Consider the following 18,496-nt stretch of genomic DNA (forward strand, 5'->3'; position numbering starts at 1 on the left):
TGCTCCGCCCAACTTCATGTATTCATTTGCATCTTTACCATAACGGAATAAACAGATATGAACTCTATGATAACATTGTTTCTGTAGCATACAATACCAGAAATGCTACACCAAAAAACGAAAAAGCAATCCCCTCTTTGCATTATCGCTCTACATTTGTCACAGAATGAGCGGTGTTGACGTAGAAAATGAAAAAGCCTTTTGGAAGATTGATGTTTTATCTTCATTTTGAGTGATTTGATGCAGTTACATTGTGAAAAAGAAAAATGATTTCTGTTAATCCATTTTAATTGTCAAATTAGACATTTCTAAATTTTACCAGAGAACCGTTTGAAAATGAAATGTTAAGTACCATTTTCTTTATCATTTTAATTAAGTGACAGAATGAGTGGTGCTGTTTGGCAGATTGATTTTTACTTTTAATTTTGAAATAGAAAATAAAAAATCATTTCTGTTATTGACTTTTAATTTTAGTTTTGCTACAGAAATGCTTCCATACAATAAGGGTACAAGATAAGTATTTAGATTGTTCCAGATGGTGGTAACCATGACAACAACGAGACAAACAAGGAACCGCTTCTATAAGGAGCTGAGCAGCAGGACCGACTCAGCATTGAGTCACTGCTCTCCTAAAGGAGTCATGACCGCTCCTCAACCCCAACGAGGCCTTCAAACGGAGGGAGGAGGAGGAGGCAGGGGGCCGGACCGGTCCTCCTTCCGGAAACCTTCCCACTCCACTCTGGCGGCGCAGCTCGTCTGCACGTGGTCGGCTGGGATCCGACTGCAGCTGGAAACCATTCCGCCTCTCTGCGGCCGAGCGAGCTTCCAGGATTAGACGGTAAATATGGCAGCTCTTTGCCACTGTCAGGATAATAAAGGAGGGGCTTTCATGTGGCAGCAGTTTTTTTTTTGGGCGGAAGCAGGTCATGGCAGAACCCTGAGAGACCATCGTGAGGATGAGGATGACAGTCGTGTCAAAGAGGAGATCTCCACCGGCCCACCTTTCCCAGAGAGAACGAGGAACTCCTCCTGACCCCCCCCCCCCCCCCCCCCCCCCCATGTCAGACTGCTGTGGGTTGGAGCTTTTTTGTGGTTTGGTCATAAGCCGTGATGGGAACCAGAACTGCAGCTGAATGAAAGACTGAAAGGACTGAGGGGGGAAAGCCTCAAATAATAAAGATCTGCAAATAGAAAAAGTCCGGGAAAGAGACGGGGGCCCCAAAAAGAGAGAACAGCAACATCCACTCACCCCGTTAATGCGGTGATGAGATTAGTGCCTAATGACTTCCACATTGATGCTTTACATGTTTGATGTGCAAAAGCAGAGACGCAGAGCAGAGTGGAACTGAGAACGCAAACGTCTCCGAGCCGCCCCTGAACGCCTCACAGCTTTTTCTGAGGGCTGAAAAGACGGATAATTACAGACGACTGCTTCCTCACACGAGGGCCGACAGAAACAGCTTCCTTCCATCTTTATTATGAGCTTTGGGCTCATCAGAACGGGCTTAGTGTACAGGCAGCGCTAAAAGAATACGAGTTTCAGCTGTTTGATGCACAAAAACGCACAAACGCAGAGGAGAAGCCGCGTCCAAACGTCACCGAGGGGCTGACGGCGAGCGCACAGAGGAAACCAACAATCCGCTTCCCCTCCGTTACTGCTGCGGCGCCCGTTAGTGTCAGCGAAGTAAGATCGGAGGCCACGGCCGGGCCAAACCGGGCCAGATGTAACGGGTTACAGAGTTCCTCCATGGATGGGGGGGGTTCACAGCTGGCTGAAGCTCAAGTCTGGTTCCCCTTTTTTCCAACAGTATCCGTTTCCACATCAAACCCACATCAGACGTCAGAGGCCTGCTGGAAATGCGCCTGAAATTCACCGCCGCGGCGCTCAGCTAATGATGCTGGTCAGAAGTTCAGGAAGGTCAAGCAAAGGTCAAGCACAGGCTGAAACCTGCAGACCATGAATCCTCTCTCCTTCCATGCTGTCGTCATGTAACCCCACCCCCCCGGACAACCAGGTCATAAAGCCAGAGCTCGTTTGCTCCCAAAATAGCTTCCAAACCCACAGCTCCTCCAGAAAAAGCGGCGCTGCACCACCCTCGGCGTTCACTGCAGCCGCAGACCCGCAGCCCCCGCTTCCAGCTTTTCAAGGTAGCACCTATAAAACGCGGGCCCGTCCCGCGCCCTGTTATTTAGCCGGGTAATGGAAAGAGCCATCGGTGGGCTGCAGCCACAGACCACGTCTGCTCCCAGTGCAGATGTTTGTGCATCAGAGAAGGAGAGGCCAGAACCTCTCCGTGGAGCGGATGTGCCGGCCTGGCCCGGCCTGGCCCGGCTCAGGGCCGCGGCGGGTTTGCTTTGGCGGCGAGAGACCGAAAGAAGACCGGCCTGAGGGAGAAACGTGGACACGAGGCTTCCTGTTATCTTCATGGGAGGCTTTTATTTTGGTAAACGAAGCTCAAACTCATCTTCAGAGTTGGAGCCAAAGATCTGGACGACACACACCAAGCAGAACCCGCTCAGAACCGTCCAGACTGACGGGCTGTCTTTAACGGTCTCCTGGTGTTCTCCGTTTTACGGTTGTGGATTAATCAAAACTTAATATGAACAAGGAAAGAGTCGCACGCCGGTCAGGGCGGGCTGCCTTTACGATGCCGCAGACTCGAACCCGACCGTATCTTTTCCCTCTCTTATCAAGCGATCTTCCAGACGAGCTCTGGGACACAGATGGGAGCGTTTAGCAGGAAGTGGGACGTGCTAATCCTGCAGGACGGAGGAGAGATGGCTTTGATGAACGATGACCCCGCCCCCTCATACAGGGGCGGGGTCAAACTCCATGTGATGTAAAGCCATCGTCAGGCCATCCTCCTAGCTGAGGATTCCACGCTAGCTCCTTTGTTCCTTAGCTGTGATGGAGATGAGGCTCCGCCCACATCTGAGCAACTGGTCGGATGGCTTTACCTCGTCTGCTGCCTGTGACTTCATGCTACATTAATGCCAATCCATGCTGATCCGTGCTAAACCAAACTGATCCATAGTGATCCATGCTGATCCATGCTAAACCATACTGATCCATGCTAAACCATACTGAACCATACTGATCCATGCTAAACCAAACTGATCCATGCTGATCCGTGCTAAACCAAACTGAACAATACTGAACCATACTGATCCATGCTAAACCATACTGATCCATGCTGATCCATGCTAAACCATACTGATCCAAGCTGAACTGTACTGATTAATGCTGAACTAGGTCAGATCATTAACCTGTGCTGATCTGTTCTAAACCATACTAATCCATGCTGAACCAGGTCAGATCATGACCTCCACACACGAGGGGACGTCTCTAATGGGACGGACTAACCACACCTGTTTTCCATCGGCCTGCGTGCGCTCAGGTTAGCTGCCATCCCAGGAATGTAAATTATACGTAGTTTGGTTTGAGGTGAAGCAGTGAGCGCGGCGTGCAGCCACCACAAAGCGCCCACCCCCACCCCGGCAGGCGTATGATTACAGGGAAGACGAGGCCTGACGGGGATAAATAAAGGTCTCAGGTTTTCAGAGCGAGATGGACGTGACCCCGCCCCGCTAATGCAGGGAGCAAATCAAAACAAACATGGAGAAAAGCTGGAGCGGCTTCAAAGGCGCCCGTCTGCTGGCTGCTAACCGACTTGGTTATGAACGTGGAGGAACGTATCAGACGCTGCCGCCGTGCTGCAGAACAAACGGCAGAGGTCACGACCCACAGAGGAGAAACGTTCTGAAGAAGCGCAGCTTGATGAACTTTTGGATTCTTATCTGCTGATTACAGCGTTTGGTCAACTTCACGTCACTTTTCCCCCTAAATATCTGTGAACTTTCCAAAGTTGCTTTTTCTGAAGATAGAAAAACATAAAATGTAAATTAAGAGAACGCACGACCAGACTTAACAATAAACGGAAAGGTTTGAATGGTTCCTTTTTTAATTTGGAGCTGTTACCTACGGTGGCCCTGAAGGTCAAATCACATCAACAAATAACTCAAGACAAATTAAATATTACAAAAACAAATAAAATTACTTTTTAGGAATCAAAATTATGTTCCAGAAACCAAAACATAACTCCGCTTCTCTGATTTCTTATTTGGTTTCATTTCAATTTGGATTTCTGGAATTGGCTTTTGTTTTGTTGTCAGGTAGATTTAGATTTAGAAGTCCGGCCCAGCTAAGAAACAATCAGAGTAATAGAGAAAAAAAGAGACATGTTTATTACAATAAATGACAACATTAGAAACACAAACAGACTAAATTACTTTTAAAACCAAAATTACTTTAAAAAAAATCAAAACAACTGCTTTTTCTCTTTTGCTGTAAACTAACATTTTTCATCTAAAATCCCGGATGGTGTCCAATCTGGTCCAGATCAACGGTTCTGATATTATGTCTGAATGCAGAAAATGGAGGGTTGAATGCTGTATTGCTGAATGAAAATAATAATTAAAGGGTGATAATTAGCACAAAAAAATAAAGAAAGGAAGAAATGATCACAGTTGACCATAAATAAAGTGAAAACAGCACCAAGGATTCTCCATGTGTTTCAATGGAGGCAAAAATCCTGGAATATCTGGAAAGTTCAAGGATTTGAAGGACCAAAAGTCATAGCTGGAAAAAGATGAAAGAGCTGAACATTTGAATAGTTGAATGGATAAAATAGAAGAAAAATTGGAAAAGGAGATAAGCAGCAAAAAATGGAGGAAGATCCTAGAATAAAGAAAGAGGAAAACGATGGTTGAATACTTTATAACGTTCAACCTGTAAAGTGTAAAGCTGTTGCAGGACTTCAGCTTCTGGTTTGCAACGTCGGGTAAACAGACTCCATATGTGGAGCCAAGCATGCACCCATAAACACAGCTGGGGGGGGGGGGGGGGGGGGTTTCTGTCAGTTTTGGGCATCTTGTCATTTTTTTCTGTGTTTTTTCTGAATGAGGAGATTCAGAAAAAAGCAGAGAATCCAAGGAAAAAATGTTTACGTAGAAATATTAAAACAGCAGCACAAAGGCTGCTGTTTAAGACCCCCCCCCCTCAATTTGAAAGGCTTCAGTCCTGGGAAAGCTATCCCTTTTCTGTGGGAGGGGCTGCAGCGCTGCAGGACAAAGACGAGGGGGGGCCATTGGACCAACAAAAGGATCCATTGCTGGAGGATCCATTGACAGCCATAGATTGTGTTTCATGGTATTGGCCGAGTGTGACCGCCCCCCTACAGTCTGAGGGGGTCAGGGCTGGTGCCACCACGACAGCTGCAGGCCCCCCCCCGCCGGTTCTGTGTTCACCTGTGAGCGCCGCAGGACGGCGCCGTCCAAACCTGTGCTCCTGTGGGACGTTCTGTTGCCTCTTCAAACCAGCGAACAGGGAAGCCGGCGGTTCGCCTCTCTGGTTCCGAGCTGCTGCAGCCGGACACAAACCAGAGCCCAGATGGCTCTGCGATTCCTTAAAGTGGTGCCGTCGCTTCACCGCAGCGCAGCAACGACCTCAGCCTCCGACCAAACAGACGGAGAACGTCCCACACAGCAGCAACTCCACATCCTGTGTCGCTTTCTAGGACATCGTTTCTGCAGAGCAGCAGGAGCTCATCAGAAAGTCACCCCTGAGTGTGGCGTGGAGTAAGCCTGCCCTCAATTCCCATCATTACCCATCTGTTTACTCTCTCTCCTGAAAGCTTACAGCCCCTCACACTCCCAAAATGACATCACCGTTGTGACAAAAATGGCAGCACTATCAGATCCATCCAGGCGTCCAGTCCTGATCCAGATTCCAGCTCAAACCGGGAAAACAAAGACGTTCATGGATCTGTTTGTCTGCAGGTGGATGCATCAGAAAGGGGCGGAGCTTGGAGACTCCAAGTGCATTTTTTCATCTGATTCACAACGATTTGAATTAAGAAATACTCAGAAATGTAATTTTAAGCTGAATTTTCTTAATAAGTACAACAAGAACAGGTTTAAAAACTCCCAAAAACACTGTTTTCATCAGAGAGGGTCTTCATATCAAGCAAAGGAAAACACACTCATCCTCCTTTGTTAGTGTTGAGATGAAAAAGAAAACCTGACCATTTTTAACGACACATAGACCAGCGATTCTCCCATCAGACATGAAGGTCCTGGTAAATGAAATAACACAAAGACAAACCTGTGTAGAGGTGGAGGAACCTAAAGGCCGCGTCATTTTGCATGAAGGACACCCAGCTCTGAAGGAGAACTTTCATCATTCACCTGACCCCCCCCAGCAGGTCGACAGGTAAGCCTGGTGAAAACTTCTGAGGGCTTTTCTCAGGGACAGTTGCCCCCATCCTGCCTCCTCCCCCGTCCCCTGTCATTACCATCATAAATCCAGAAGCTGGACGGGCTGCTTTGCATGCTAGGTCGCCCGCTCAGCCGCCGCCCCAGCAGGTGCTGCTTTGCACAGAGAGAGGTGCGTGGATCAAAGCGGCGGCCGAGAGGCGAGTCATGTCAGAGGCACGATAATAAGCAAGAGCGTGTTTATAATAACCAGCTGGGTTTCCAGGCCTCCGCGGTCGGTGGTTTGGTGGGCGGATCTGTCCCTTGGCACAGGAGGACGCGGCGGTCGGCCACAACTTGACCCCTTGAAGGGTAAACACCCATACGTCAACAGGAAATGGATGGTGCTCTGCGTCAGCCCTGCGCCGCTGCTTCCTGTTCTTCCAGATGCCGCTCACTTTCATCCAGAAAATGAGGGACTTTCTCAAAACGCCGCCGCAGTTGAAAGGCCGTTTCCTCCATAGCCACTGACGTCACCTGAACTCTTCCTCTGAGTCCGTTTGAGAGCACAACGTCCAGCTTCACCTGTCGGGGCGTTAGGTGAAGAACTGAACCCGCGCGGCGCCACATCTCCGTCCATTTGTCTCTAGTAGTGATGGACGGGGTCGTTCACACTTTAGAAACACTGCAAACAAGGATCTAACATCTAGAAATCTCAGTGTTTGCTCTTCATGGACTTAAAAAATGCAGATTAATCCAATTACTGAACACAAAAATCAGCTTTTCTGGAGATTTTTTAATCATGTTGGTGAAGGTTGTCATCATCATTCGAATCAAAATCAGAGTTTTTACACGAAAACTGTTCTTCATGATCTAGAAAGGTTCTCCTGGGAACGAAAAACAACAAATTTATGAACTAATTCAGCGCTTTGGCAGCTTAACGTGATCCGTCGGTGTGAAAGCAGCAGGGTGTAAAGACAAGAACCCAAACGTGCAACGAGAAAGTGGAGACAAGTCAGCAGTTTCTGTCAAACAGGCCGCAGATGTGGATTATGATTCATGGAGGAGGACGATCAGCCTGCTTCTCATTCGTCTTCTCTTCATTAGAACCTAAAGGTCGAGTGTTTCTCACAAAAACACAGCCGGCTTCATTCTGGCGAGCTCTTAGGAGGGTCATAAGGAGAATCTTGTTTCTCTACCGAAGAGAAACTGCAAAAAGCCTCAAAGCAAAAAGAACTTTAATGTTTTGTGCATTCATTAAAAATATTAATCGTTTAAATATGTAAGTAGTCTGATATCCAACCACTCACCTGGAATTTTCACAATAAGAGCACAGTTGGTTAATTTTTAAGTTTTCTCCTCAAACTTCAATCCCTCCTGAAAAATCTATATATTTTTGACAGCATATCTTTACTGCTGCTATTTTCTTTTTTACTCTGTTCAGGTGTCAAACAAATGAAATTGATAAATATTCTCATTTGTTTACTAATTGTTTTTAAAAAGTAAGTCGGAGCACGGACAGAAACCGCAGCTCCTCAAAGTTTGTGGTTTGAAGGATGAATTCTAAACTCTTGATTTTCACTTTTTAATTCAACAATCACCGTTTATTTCTTAGACGCTTGCGTGTGGCGTCCTGCACAGCACGCTCCTGCTCAACATGCCGGTTTTCCTGCGATGTCACACGACCAACGACATCCTTTTAGGCTAGAACGTGATGCCGTCATACCATGATTCTACAACAAAAGGATCTTTACACATTAAACCTCCATGTGTCTTCATGTAGAACCTCTCCAGTCATCGTGAAGCCTGTCTGTCCTCCACATCGTCCCACAGACGTCTGATCATCAGAATAATCTCCTTCTTCAATCATGACGTTAAAGAGCCAAAGGAGGGTTTACGGCCCGCGCTCTGATTTATGGCTCCCTTTCTTTCTTCTCCACTTGGGTGCGGTGGGGAAACCACATCTCAGCCCAAAATTCACCCGTGGAACCAGAAGGAGCTATAAACGAGATGAGAAGCGAGGCTGCATATGGGAATGCGCTCACGTCCGACCAGCGCCAGCCGCCACTGTGGCTTCGCCCGTGCGTGTGATTGGGGATTCCACCAGGTGCTAGTTTTGGGCCCCACGTGTTTTTTCCATCCATGCAGCACACGGATACAATTAGGGATCCAGACAGGATGGAGAACCCAACGCATGTGGTTGACCAAAGCCGGTCCATGCCCGTTTGGTGTCCCTACACCGACGTTCTGCCTGTTTTCCAGATCAGACCCTGACTCGACATCATGTATCAAGTCTAAGAGGAAATGATCGATAGATTGTTCATCCCAATAAACGGATTGCTGTAATATGAATACGACTGTCTTTAAGGGTCTGGAGGCGATCCAAATCTTTTTGGTACTTTCCACTTCATTTCATCAAATCTCAAAATCCAGGTCAGACCAGAAGCTAAAAGCTAAACCCGTCTTCTCCGTCGTGAGCTTTGTGGCTCTGCACACAGAACCGATCTATGCGAACGCTTAATCCAGCCATACGTCTTCTGTACGGAAAAGCATTAAGGGAGATCTTTCCATCTCTGCTCCTGCACCAGGAAAGAATGAGCGATCCCAGCACCCACATCTGAGACCCAGACCCAGGACAGCCTGCTGCCTTAAAGCCCTTATAAACCCCCCTCCCCATGGAGCTCAGGGACTTTACACACACTCCAAGGCTCTTATAGGAAAGTCTTTAACATCCCGCTGTCTCTCCTCAGACCGACGCTCCATCCCCGCCGCCTCTGCCAACACAAGCTTGTGTTTCTTCCAGCGCTTGAGGATGGTCTGTTATTATCTTTCCCCAGCAGACGAGTCAATGAATCCCTCTTTCAGTCACAGACACTCTCTCACAAAGCTCCCTCTGTCTCAGGGGTCACAAAGGTCGAGGAAGCCCAGTCCTGAGCTGCTCTCTATAGGCTGCCATTACAAGTCCAGAACAAGACGAGGAGGATCCAGATGGTGCTGTGCTTTTCACTTTTTCTGTCTCCTTTTAGGGACTCTGCTGGTGGGGTTCCAAGAAGACTATGTGCTGCCCTAAAGGCCATTTCAGGATTCCAGCTCCAGGAACAACGTATCAAAGATAAAAACTAGCCAGAGATTTAGAAAGTGAAAATTGAGAACAATTTGTTGAAACCTTGGTCCCACCTTTCTTTCCGGGCCGAATGAGGAAATCAGACAACCAGAGTAGTTTGTGTGGACGTCCTACGGGCACGTACGCATCACGTGCACACCCCGTGCGTGCAGTATTATGTGTGCGGTCAGTAAGGAGCCAGTACTCCCACCTTATTAACGAATAGAGTGTGGCGTAAGGACGCCGTACGACGGCATCACCCGTAAACCATAAATGTGTGTAACTTCCATTAACCTTACCAATACTTCACCATCCGCTTACCACGACAATGGTACGTCCCATTTTCCTATCGTCCCTGAAGGTGGCCGCACGAGCCTAAAAGCAACTAATCAGCTCAGTGGCATTGTGGTGGAGTGTTCGCCCTATGACTGGAAGGTGGTGAGTTCAAATCCAGGCTGAGTCTAAAAGACTCAAAGACTCTAAAAATGTGACCTGATGCCTCCCTCCTTGACACTCTGCATTAAGGGGTTGGATTGGGGGGTTAAACCACCAAATGGTTCCTGAGCGCCGCTGTGTCTGCAGCTCACCGGGTCAAATACGGAAAAAAGATAGAGGGACTTTAACATTAACTGCAGACACACCTGAGCTCACCTAAAGATGCAGCCGGTCCTCTCTACGGACCCGGACGACCCAAAAACCGCACAGAACCCGTACGTATCAACCCTTCTGAACACGTGTGACTAAGACTTAAAGCTTTGACTTTCCTGATCCAATGATTTGTACGTAAAAGTGTCAATACAGTCAGATTGCTGCCCTCCATGGCCGTATGCTTGGAGTTGTGCTGAAAAGCTTTCACGACCAGGTCCCTCTTGATACTAACGCTAAAGCTAAGGCATGTTCTTGGCTGGTTGGGTTTTCTTTCACTCAGTCGCTCTTAAAAGACAACTAAAGGCTTAAACGGAGTAAAACGCCCGCAAAATCTTGCAGTTCCAAACGCCGCTCACTTCGGGGCGCTATTGTCTCACTAAGATGGAAAAAAGCATCAAGAAGAAAACTAGCTAAACAGGCTAATCCACTGATCATGATGGTCTGTAGATCAACATTTTCCTTTTTCACACTTCTTCAAATTCTTAAGGATGCGTTTTTTTGGCCAGTGAGGTACGAACTTCTTCCTTTCCTTTGATCCACCCCCAGGAGTGAACCGAACTTTGCTCTGAACCAAACCAGGTCTCACTGGTTTGATCCTCACCTGGTGGTTCAAAAGGTGTGACCAAGCACACGCAAGAATCCGACCTTCAGTTAGAAAATGATCAGACTGTTGCCAATAAAAACTCTGGAGATGAATCCAAACAGACCTGTGACAGAAAGGGGGCGTGGCCTTTGGCACTTTGATTCTCACTCATCTTGGACCTGAAAGCAGCTCTCGTCGGCGCTGGACCTGAGGGTTTGTGCAGCTTTCAGGGCTGCACACAAGCACCGCAGATCCTGCTGCTGTGAATTCAGCTGCAGATCTAAACGTTAAGGCATGTACTGGCTTTGATTATCTCCCTCACTTTCCATTGCTCAGAGTTTCTTTATGCACGACTGCTTTAACCACTCTCCGGGGTTCTGGTCAGTCCAGCGAGTCCAGCACATTCTGACATCCACCTGCCGGTGTTTTTGATCTGCAGCCGCATCTGTTAGTTGGCTGCAGAGCGACTGGGTTCGGACACACCTAATTCAAGAAGAATGCTGTTGATTACGGTTGCATAAGCCAGCAAGCCTCCTCAGTCAGCATGAGACTGAACTCAGGGCCCAGAGTGAGGCTGAGGCATCGTTTCAGTCCTGAAGCGGGAACGGTGCTGAGCTGCGAAGGGTTGGGGGAACAGACCCATGCAGGAAGATAAAACGGCAAAGAAAAAGTTGCATTAATATTGCAGAAACTACGCTCTAAAGCTTGTGGCAACATGTTGACTCCACCTGTTGTTGTGCAGGTCTGCTCAGAATGTGGCCCAGGGTTCAAACTCCAGACCCTGAAGGTCGATGTGCAACAGGGTTTGCAGCAGCAGGTAAGGTAGGATCTCTTAAAAACAGACCCTCGAGGCCTGGAGTTTCACCCCCCCTGGATTATGGCATTTGGTCCAATCCGTCTCATTTTGGCTGTCAAGGATGCTCGCACCCCATTTCAGTCAGACAACTCTTGCAGTAAAGAAGATTTATTCCATATTTCTTTTAGTTTGGCATAAAGCTCCGTTTAGATACCTTAAACAAAGATCTCCATAGAAAACTTTGTGTGTTAAACTACCTCTTACGGAGCTCACAGGTGGAAGCCGGGGAGGAAGGGGGGGTGACGAACGCAGAGCTCGCGGAAATGGAAAAAGAGGATTGAACCGCACACCTGGAACTTAAGTAGGACGCTGAGCAGGTGAGTTGATTAGACTGAACCGCCCGCAGGGAGGAGTAACCAGGTAAACGCTGAGCTGCCTGCCTGAAATACTCCCAGGGTCGTTCACTTATTCAACTCATCGTATATAAAATAGACACCTGTGAGGGGAGGGATTAGTATGGAAAAACGTGCATCAAAGACTTTAAATCTGAAAAAAAAAAGTAAAAATACAACCAATAGTTTTGGGATCACTGGGAAACTCCCTAAAGAAAAACCTTTCTAAATATCAAAGACGTCTGTAGTTGTAGTTACTTTAAGAACAGAACAAGCTTTTTTAATCCAAATTGCTCCTTTGCTCCTTTCACACACCAAAAATCCCATTTTCAGACTTTGTCCTGACAACCAGAGGGGGGAAAAATATGTCCAGTTAAACTTTTTTAAATCCACAAAAGCTACAATTCCCAGAGTTCCACCCCTTCACATTTGGTATCAGTCAAAAGTCCCAAATGTCCTCTGTAGATGCATAGAAGGAGTTCCCTCAGTGAGATGCAGTGATTGGAGATATTGGGGTTCAGAGACACATCTGCACACATCTGCAGCAGGATTCCTGTCTGCATGAACGTTTCTATTTAACTCCCCAAACCACGACCTTTCAGAACCAAAGCACCACTTGAAAGGCGCACCAGCTTTCATCAGAAATGCATAATTAAGACTCTGCTCTCAGAAAAACCAGCAAACATCAAGAGCAACATAAATCTGCAGCCATTAAGCAGCTCTGGCTTGTTTATGACACCAGCATCCCATCATTACAGGCTTACAGAGCTGACAGGATCATGGAGGCCTGAGCAGAAGCCAGGGGAGAAGCGGGATGCAGGTCAGGCGCCCCGCGCGAGGACACCCTTCATCCACCCGCAGAGTTTGGGTGAGGGACAAATCCAACGCTCCAGCTTTGACATCTGCAGATGGATGTGAGGAGATTCTCCTCCAACACAGCAGATGAAACCTGGAGATGAGTGTTTGTTTGTGACCTTCTCCAGTGTTTGTGGAAGCAACAGACCGAGAGGCTCCGCTGACTTCCAGCAAACATCTCCGCTCGCTGAGGGGGAATGCCGCCCTTCACTTAATGCATAGGTACACATGGGAGCAGTTACGCACAAACCCAGATGGCGGAGCCTCTAATTTGACACCCCAGCCTGTAATTAAAAGACACAAAAATACAAAAGAAAAGCGGGAGGATTTGTTGCTCTGACATGGGGGGGGCTTTGAAGTTGTGCATGGACGTGAACTCACATGAAGCCCGAACCGAACCGCGTGAGAGACTGCCGGTTCCTCCTGCAGGAGGAACGACGTCCGACATCCGCGCGCCTCCGTGCGTGGAAGAACGCGAAGAGGAACCAGCGCGTCGGTTCCAAAAACGGTTCATGAACCAGATCTGCAGCCAGACGCCTCGTCTGTTTGGGGGAAACTGTCGGGCTTGGACCGAAACGGACCGACTCGAATGAAAGAACCGGACAAAAACCCTGAAGTGTTCGGAGCGGTGCCAACACTGTTCAGAGGCTGAACACCGGAGTTTCGGAAGGAAAAAAAAACAAGAAATCTGGACTCACCGGTGTCAAAGTGACTCAGAGCCGCTGAGCAAAGGAAGCCGGCGAGCAGGAGCGTGGAGGAGACCCCGCAGGAGTCCATGGTGCGTAAAAGTCTGAAAATCTCAGGTGGACTGGAGAGCAGCCGGATGCGCACGCCGACCTGGACTGACTGACTGACTGACTGACTGACTGACTGACTGACTGACTGACGCTCCGGAGTTAAAGTCCCTGAACTTGTAGGCTGGTCCTCCAGCTCCACTGACACCACAAAGACACCAGATAGTAGAAAACAAGGATCCGATTTCCAGCCCATGTGACAGGAAACAGGGGCACAGATTGAACCTGCGGGGCTGGGAGGCAGCGGAGGGGAAAGGGGGAGGTGAAGGAGGAGGAAGAGGAGGAGAAAGGAAGGCTTGCAGCGGCGCTGGGTTCGGAGCAGACAGACAGGTTGCAGGACTCCAGAAGCGCTGCGCCCTGAGAGGAAGAGTTGCGCATTTCTACCGACATGAATGACGAAGGGCGGGATCAGAGGCGAAACTCCAAAGACTTGATCATCATGCGCATTTAGAGCAGAACTGCTGCGCTTCAGTTTCATGAGATTAGGAGGGAAATGATCTAAAGTAACGGTACTTCACAGCAAACTGACCGTTGTCCTCTTGGTCGGATCGGGACAGGTGCACACACCGACCTGAAGCCGGTCCCTTTGGCACCGGCGCTTTGTGACACATCCAGACTGATACACGTTTAAAACGGCTCCCTCTAGCGTTGAAAATTAGCTGCGTCATGGGAGGACTTCCTGCAAAAACCACGAAAACTGATTTAGACATCAGAGGAAGGAAAAGGCATATTTAGGTACAAACTTTAAACCAAAATGAATTGAGTAAAAACTCCAAACTCATTCTGGGATTTTCAGAATGAATTTAATTTGTTTTTGTTAAATAAATACAAAAAGTACACTTCCAGTTTAGTCTGTGGGGGGTGCTCTGGGAGTATGGGGTCCGGGGAGCCTTACTGACGGCTGTCCAGTCTCTGTATGACCGGAGCAAGAGTTTGGTTGCTGCAGTAGGTCAGACCTGTTAGACTCTGGCAGGGCTGCCCTTTATCCCCGGTTCTGTTCATAGTTTTTATGGACAGAATTTCTTGGCGCAGCCAGAGGCCAGAGGGGGTCTGGTTGGGGGGCCACAGGATTTCCTCTCTGCTCTTTGCAGATGATGTTGTCCTGTTGGCTTCATCAGGCCAGGACCTCCAGCGTGCATTGGGGGCGGTTTGAGGATGAGGGTCAGCACCGCTAAATCTGAGGCCATGGTTCTCGACCAGACAAAGGTAGTTTGCCATCTCTGGGTGGGTGGAGTGTCGCTGCCCCAGATGGAGGGGTCTCGTTCACGAGCAAAGGAAGACCGGAGCGTGAGACTGACAGGCGGATCGGAGCGGCGTCCGTAGTTATGCAGTCACTGTCGGTCTGTTGTGAAGAGAGAATTGGGAAAGCAAAGCGCTCAACTTACCGGTCGATCCCCGTTCCAATTCTCACCTGTGGTCATGAGCAATGGGTCATGACCCAAATGACGAGGTCCTGAATACCTGAAACTAACTGTTGCGCACCAGTTATTTTTTATTTTTTACTTCAAAATTTTTTTTTTTACTTCAATTTTTTTTTTCATCAATGGCCCTTTAGGGGCTCCGTAGATTCCTGATTAAACTAATGTTTAAATATTCTTCTTCAAAAAAATGTTTACGTTTATTTAAAACATTTACATGACGTACAGTAAAAGAACAAAGAACAATAAACTGTACATGAAGTTAGATTTACAAAAGTAAAAAAAAAAAGTGATTTTATGTTCTTCTGTAAAGTCAGATGTTTGGTTTTAATTGTTTTCTTTTCTTTTGTTGGAACTGGGAGAAATGGTGTGTAAATAATGTATGATTTGAGCGATTAATTCAAAGAAATGAGGAGTTTTATTGCTAAATTTAGTATTTTTTTAAGGAAATCAGGAGGAATTCTTCTTCTTCTTCTTCTTTAGGGGCATGTCTGCCACCTACTGGTCTGGAGTGTAGATCAAAGTCTCATTTTCACATATCTATTTGAATATCATTTTTTTCCATCTTCATTTTTCCCTCACAGAACTTTTTAATCATTTTTGTTTTCCTCACAAATGAAACTCTAAATATATAAATACACTCATTCCTCGATGTGCCGGATATCTCCCGGTTCATTTTTATGTTGTTTCTGATGTTTTTGTTTCTGATCCCTGTGTTTCCAGCATTTCAATAATTCATGTTTTATATTCTGTCCCACAAATCTTCATCCATCAGTTCAGCTGAATGAGACCAAACCTGAGGAGCATCAACTCGGTGGAGGAACAGAACACAACCATCACAATTTTGAGGCTCAAAGGTGTTTATTGGAGTTTTTCAGACACTTTTCCTCTCCATCCGTCGGTTTTCACAGCTTCCCGGTTCAATCCTGCAGCGACTGAAAGGTCCCGGCTCAGCCCCGGAGCAGCACCTCAGTGTGAGTCGGGTTTCAAACCAGAGGATGACGTTTCCAGCTCATTCTGTAGCCATGACAGTGATGGAGTGTGTGGCAGAGCGGGCATTTCCTCACACAGAGCAGACTGTGTCCTCCTGACTGCGTTCCCGTCAAAAATGAATCCGGTTTGGGGTCCTGCTGTGATGCCCAGCCGTTCATAAGCTTCCTTTGTCTTCTTTGGGAGTGTGAGTGAGCGATCACATGCTGGGCTTGTCTGTTCATGCTGTATGGCCGCATTCCTTGTGGCCTGCTGGAATCACAGAGTTTCTCTTCCTTGGTTTTCCTCTCCAGATGAAACTTGCCATCTTCCGCCAGGATATTTGTGCTTTGACGGTTTGATTGTTTTGCTTTTGGGGGAATAATGGAAGCTTCTTGTGGTTCCGTTTGTGGACAGTTTGGTCCCGTTTGCTGCAGAGGAGCCTGCTGTCCGTGTTTGTAGAGCAGCACCCCTGACTACATGCCCTACATTCTGGAAAAACAATAACCTGTTGGAGAACAATCTTCCTCTTCTGCAGAACATTTTCCAACAAAACTCTCTGTCTTTAGTTAGTTAAAAACATAATGAATCGTTTCCTCAAATAGGATTTTTCACATGAATTATACAAACTGTGCAGCTGTGATCCTATGAAATTCACAGTTTCAACTCCAACATGATGTTAGAGTCTTTAATGATAAAGTCAATGAGTCATTTAGGTGAACACAGGAAATCTGGAACTGCATTAAAAAAAAAAATCTTTGTTTGAAGCCAAAACCACTAATGTCATCCTCAGGACCCCCCACCCCCTAGAAAAAGAGAGAGGACTGAATGAAAACCATGACAGCTGAAAGCACAGAGAGACTTGTGACGCAGCATCCACCGCCACCCAATAGAATTAAGCCCCTCCCACTCTCTGCATTCTTTTCAGTTACAGTTACCTTAGCCACATTAATGCAAACACACTATTTGTTGTTTTATTTTTACTTTGTTAATTTAACACAACAATATTCACTTTCTACAGCGCACATTCATTTCACTGTTAGAGGGGTGGGGGTGGAAGGGGTGGAGCTGAGTTTTAAGCTTACGTTTGCCATTTTATATCTACAATTCCTAAATACAATGCCATTGAAATTTTGACAGAAGTCTCTAGGAAAAACCATTGTGCACTGAACTGGCTTGCTAAATATAGACCACAATGCATTGTGTTTGAAAGATTTTTCATGTAGAAAAAGTGCTATTTTAATTTGATTTTTATAAATGATCTGAGTTTTCATCTTCAGAACAAAGAAAAGTCATAAATAGTTAGGAAATAGGGAGTTAATATGTGAGAACTGGACTGAGTGGCCCCGCCCCCCTGGCGTTCCAAACAGGAAGTGGCTCCTAGAAGCCAAAATCCCATAGATTTCTATGGAGAAGCAAACAGCTGTTGCTCTGTCGTTCTATTGGTCAGAAGAACCGTTCTGGATCTGATTCCTTTTTGTAACCCTTGTGCTATCCCAGGCACTTTAACATTGAGAGTGAGGTCATCTGGACCCACTAGACCGGGGGTCGGCAACCCGCCGCTAAGGAGCCGCATGCGGCTCTTTAGCGCTGTGCTAGTGGCTCCCTGGAGCATTTTCAAAAATGTTTGAAAATGTAAAAAGATGGGGGAGAGAATATATATTTTATGTTTTAATATGGTTTCTGTAGGAGGAAAAACAAGACACAAACATTCTTTACATTTTCCAATGCTGTAAGAATGTGTAGAATAAATACGAATATTTATTTATTAATAAATTGGAACGCTCAGCACGCTGTCAAAAAGTTGAGCTGTCAATCAACTGGCAGCGCTGAAGAACTGTCCGTGTCCCAAACACCGCACGACTCCAAACAGTCTCAGAGAGGAGGTAGCTTTTAGCGGACCGCTAAGCAGGTGGCTGATGGAAATCGAACCACCGTCAGTTCTGTGCATTGCTTCATGAAGTTGAAAGTGAATATTCTGATCTCCTGCTACACAACACAGTCTGATGGCTGTCCAGGGGTGACGTTTTGCGTCACTTTGTCGTCTGTTTCAAACACGTGAAAATATTCCTGAAAAGCAAAGACCTGGGGCCTCATTTCTAAAGGTTGCGTACGCACAAAAGAAGGCGTACGCCACTCTCTACGCAATAGTTGAGATTTATAAAAAGCAAACTTGACGGGAAAATGTGCGGTCCTTCACGCTCTGACCCAGGCGTACGCACAAAAACGGGTGAAATGAGAAACGGCGACACCGTCGGCAGATGGAAGAAACACGTGAAAGTGAAAATGACAATACTGCCTCTCAGAAATAACATGAAGACTTCACAAAGCAAGTCTGACAATTAACAGCTACACCAACACCCGTTTGATTGATCAGCAGTGAAACAAACAAAAAAATCAAACGAAAATTACAACAGAAATTCAAATGAACACATATTTGCAGAAAGAAAAGTGAAATATGTTCTGTAATATTGGCATGTTGTGCAATTCATCCTCATAAATAATATAGTTAACAGAACGAAATAATGTACAAAACTGATATTCTCGTCAATGTGTCCGTCTGGCGGAGCAGATATAGGTGCGGGCGTGTGGACGGACGGACGGACGTATTAATTGTCCACTGGGGAAAGTTGTTTTCATAGTAAAACATTTCTACATAAGCTATGGAATTATGGTATTCATGCAT

General features: G+C 46.7%; 1 protein-coding gene across 2 annotated transcripts in view; it reads right to left on the reverse strand.

Annotated features, from left to right (window-relative positions):
* The window catches only part of kremen1 (kringle containing transmembrane protein 1), a 49,836-nt gene extending 35,781 nt beyond the window's left edge, over positions 1 to 14,055 (reverse strand). For both annotated transcript variants that reach the window (XM_011478746.4, XM_011478745.4), the window contains exon 1: positions 13,328 to 14,055. In XM_011478746.4, the coding sequence (XP_011477048.2) occupies positions 13,328 to 13,901 (574 nt within the window). In that variant the 5' untranslated portion in view covers positions 13,902 to 14,055. The remainder of the gene's footprint in view (positions 1 to 13,327) is intronic.
* Positions 14,056 to 18,496: the final 4,441 nt, after the last annotated feature.

The sequence above is a fragment of the Oryzias latipes genome, chromosome 9, assembly GCF_053564925.1.
Source record: "Oryzias latipes strain Hd-rR chromosome 9, Olatipes_Hd-rR_3.1".
Classification (NCBI taxonomy): domain Eukaryota; kingdom Metazoa; phylum Chordata; class Actinopteri; order Beloniformes; family Adrianichthyidae; genus Oryzias; species Oryzias latipes.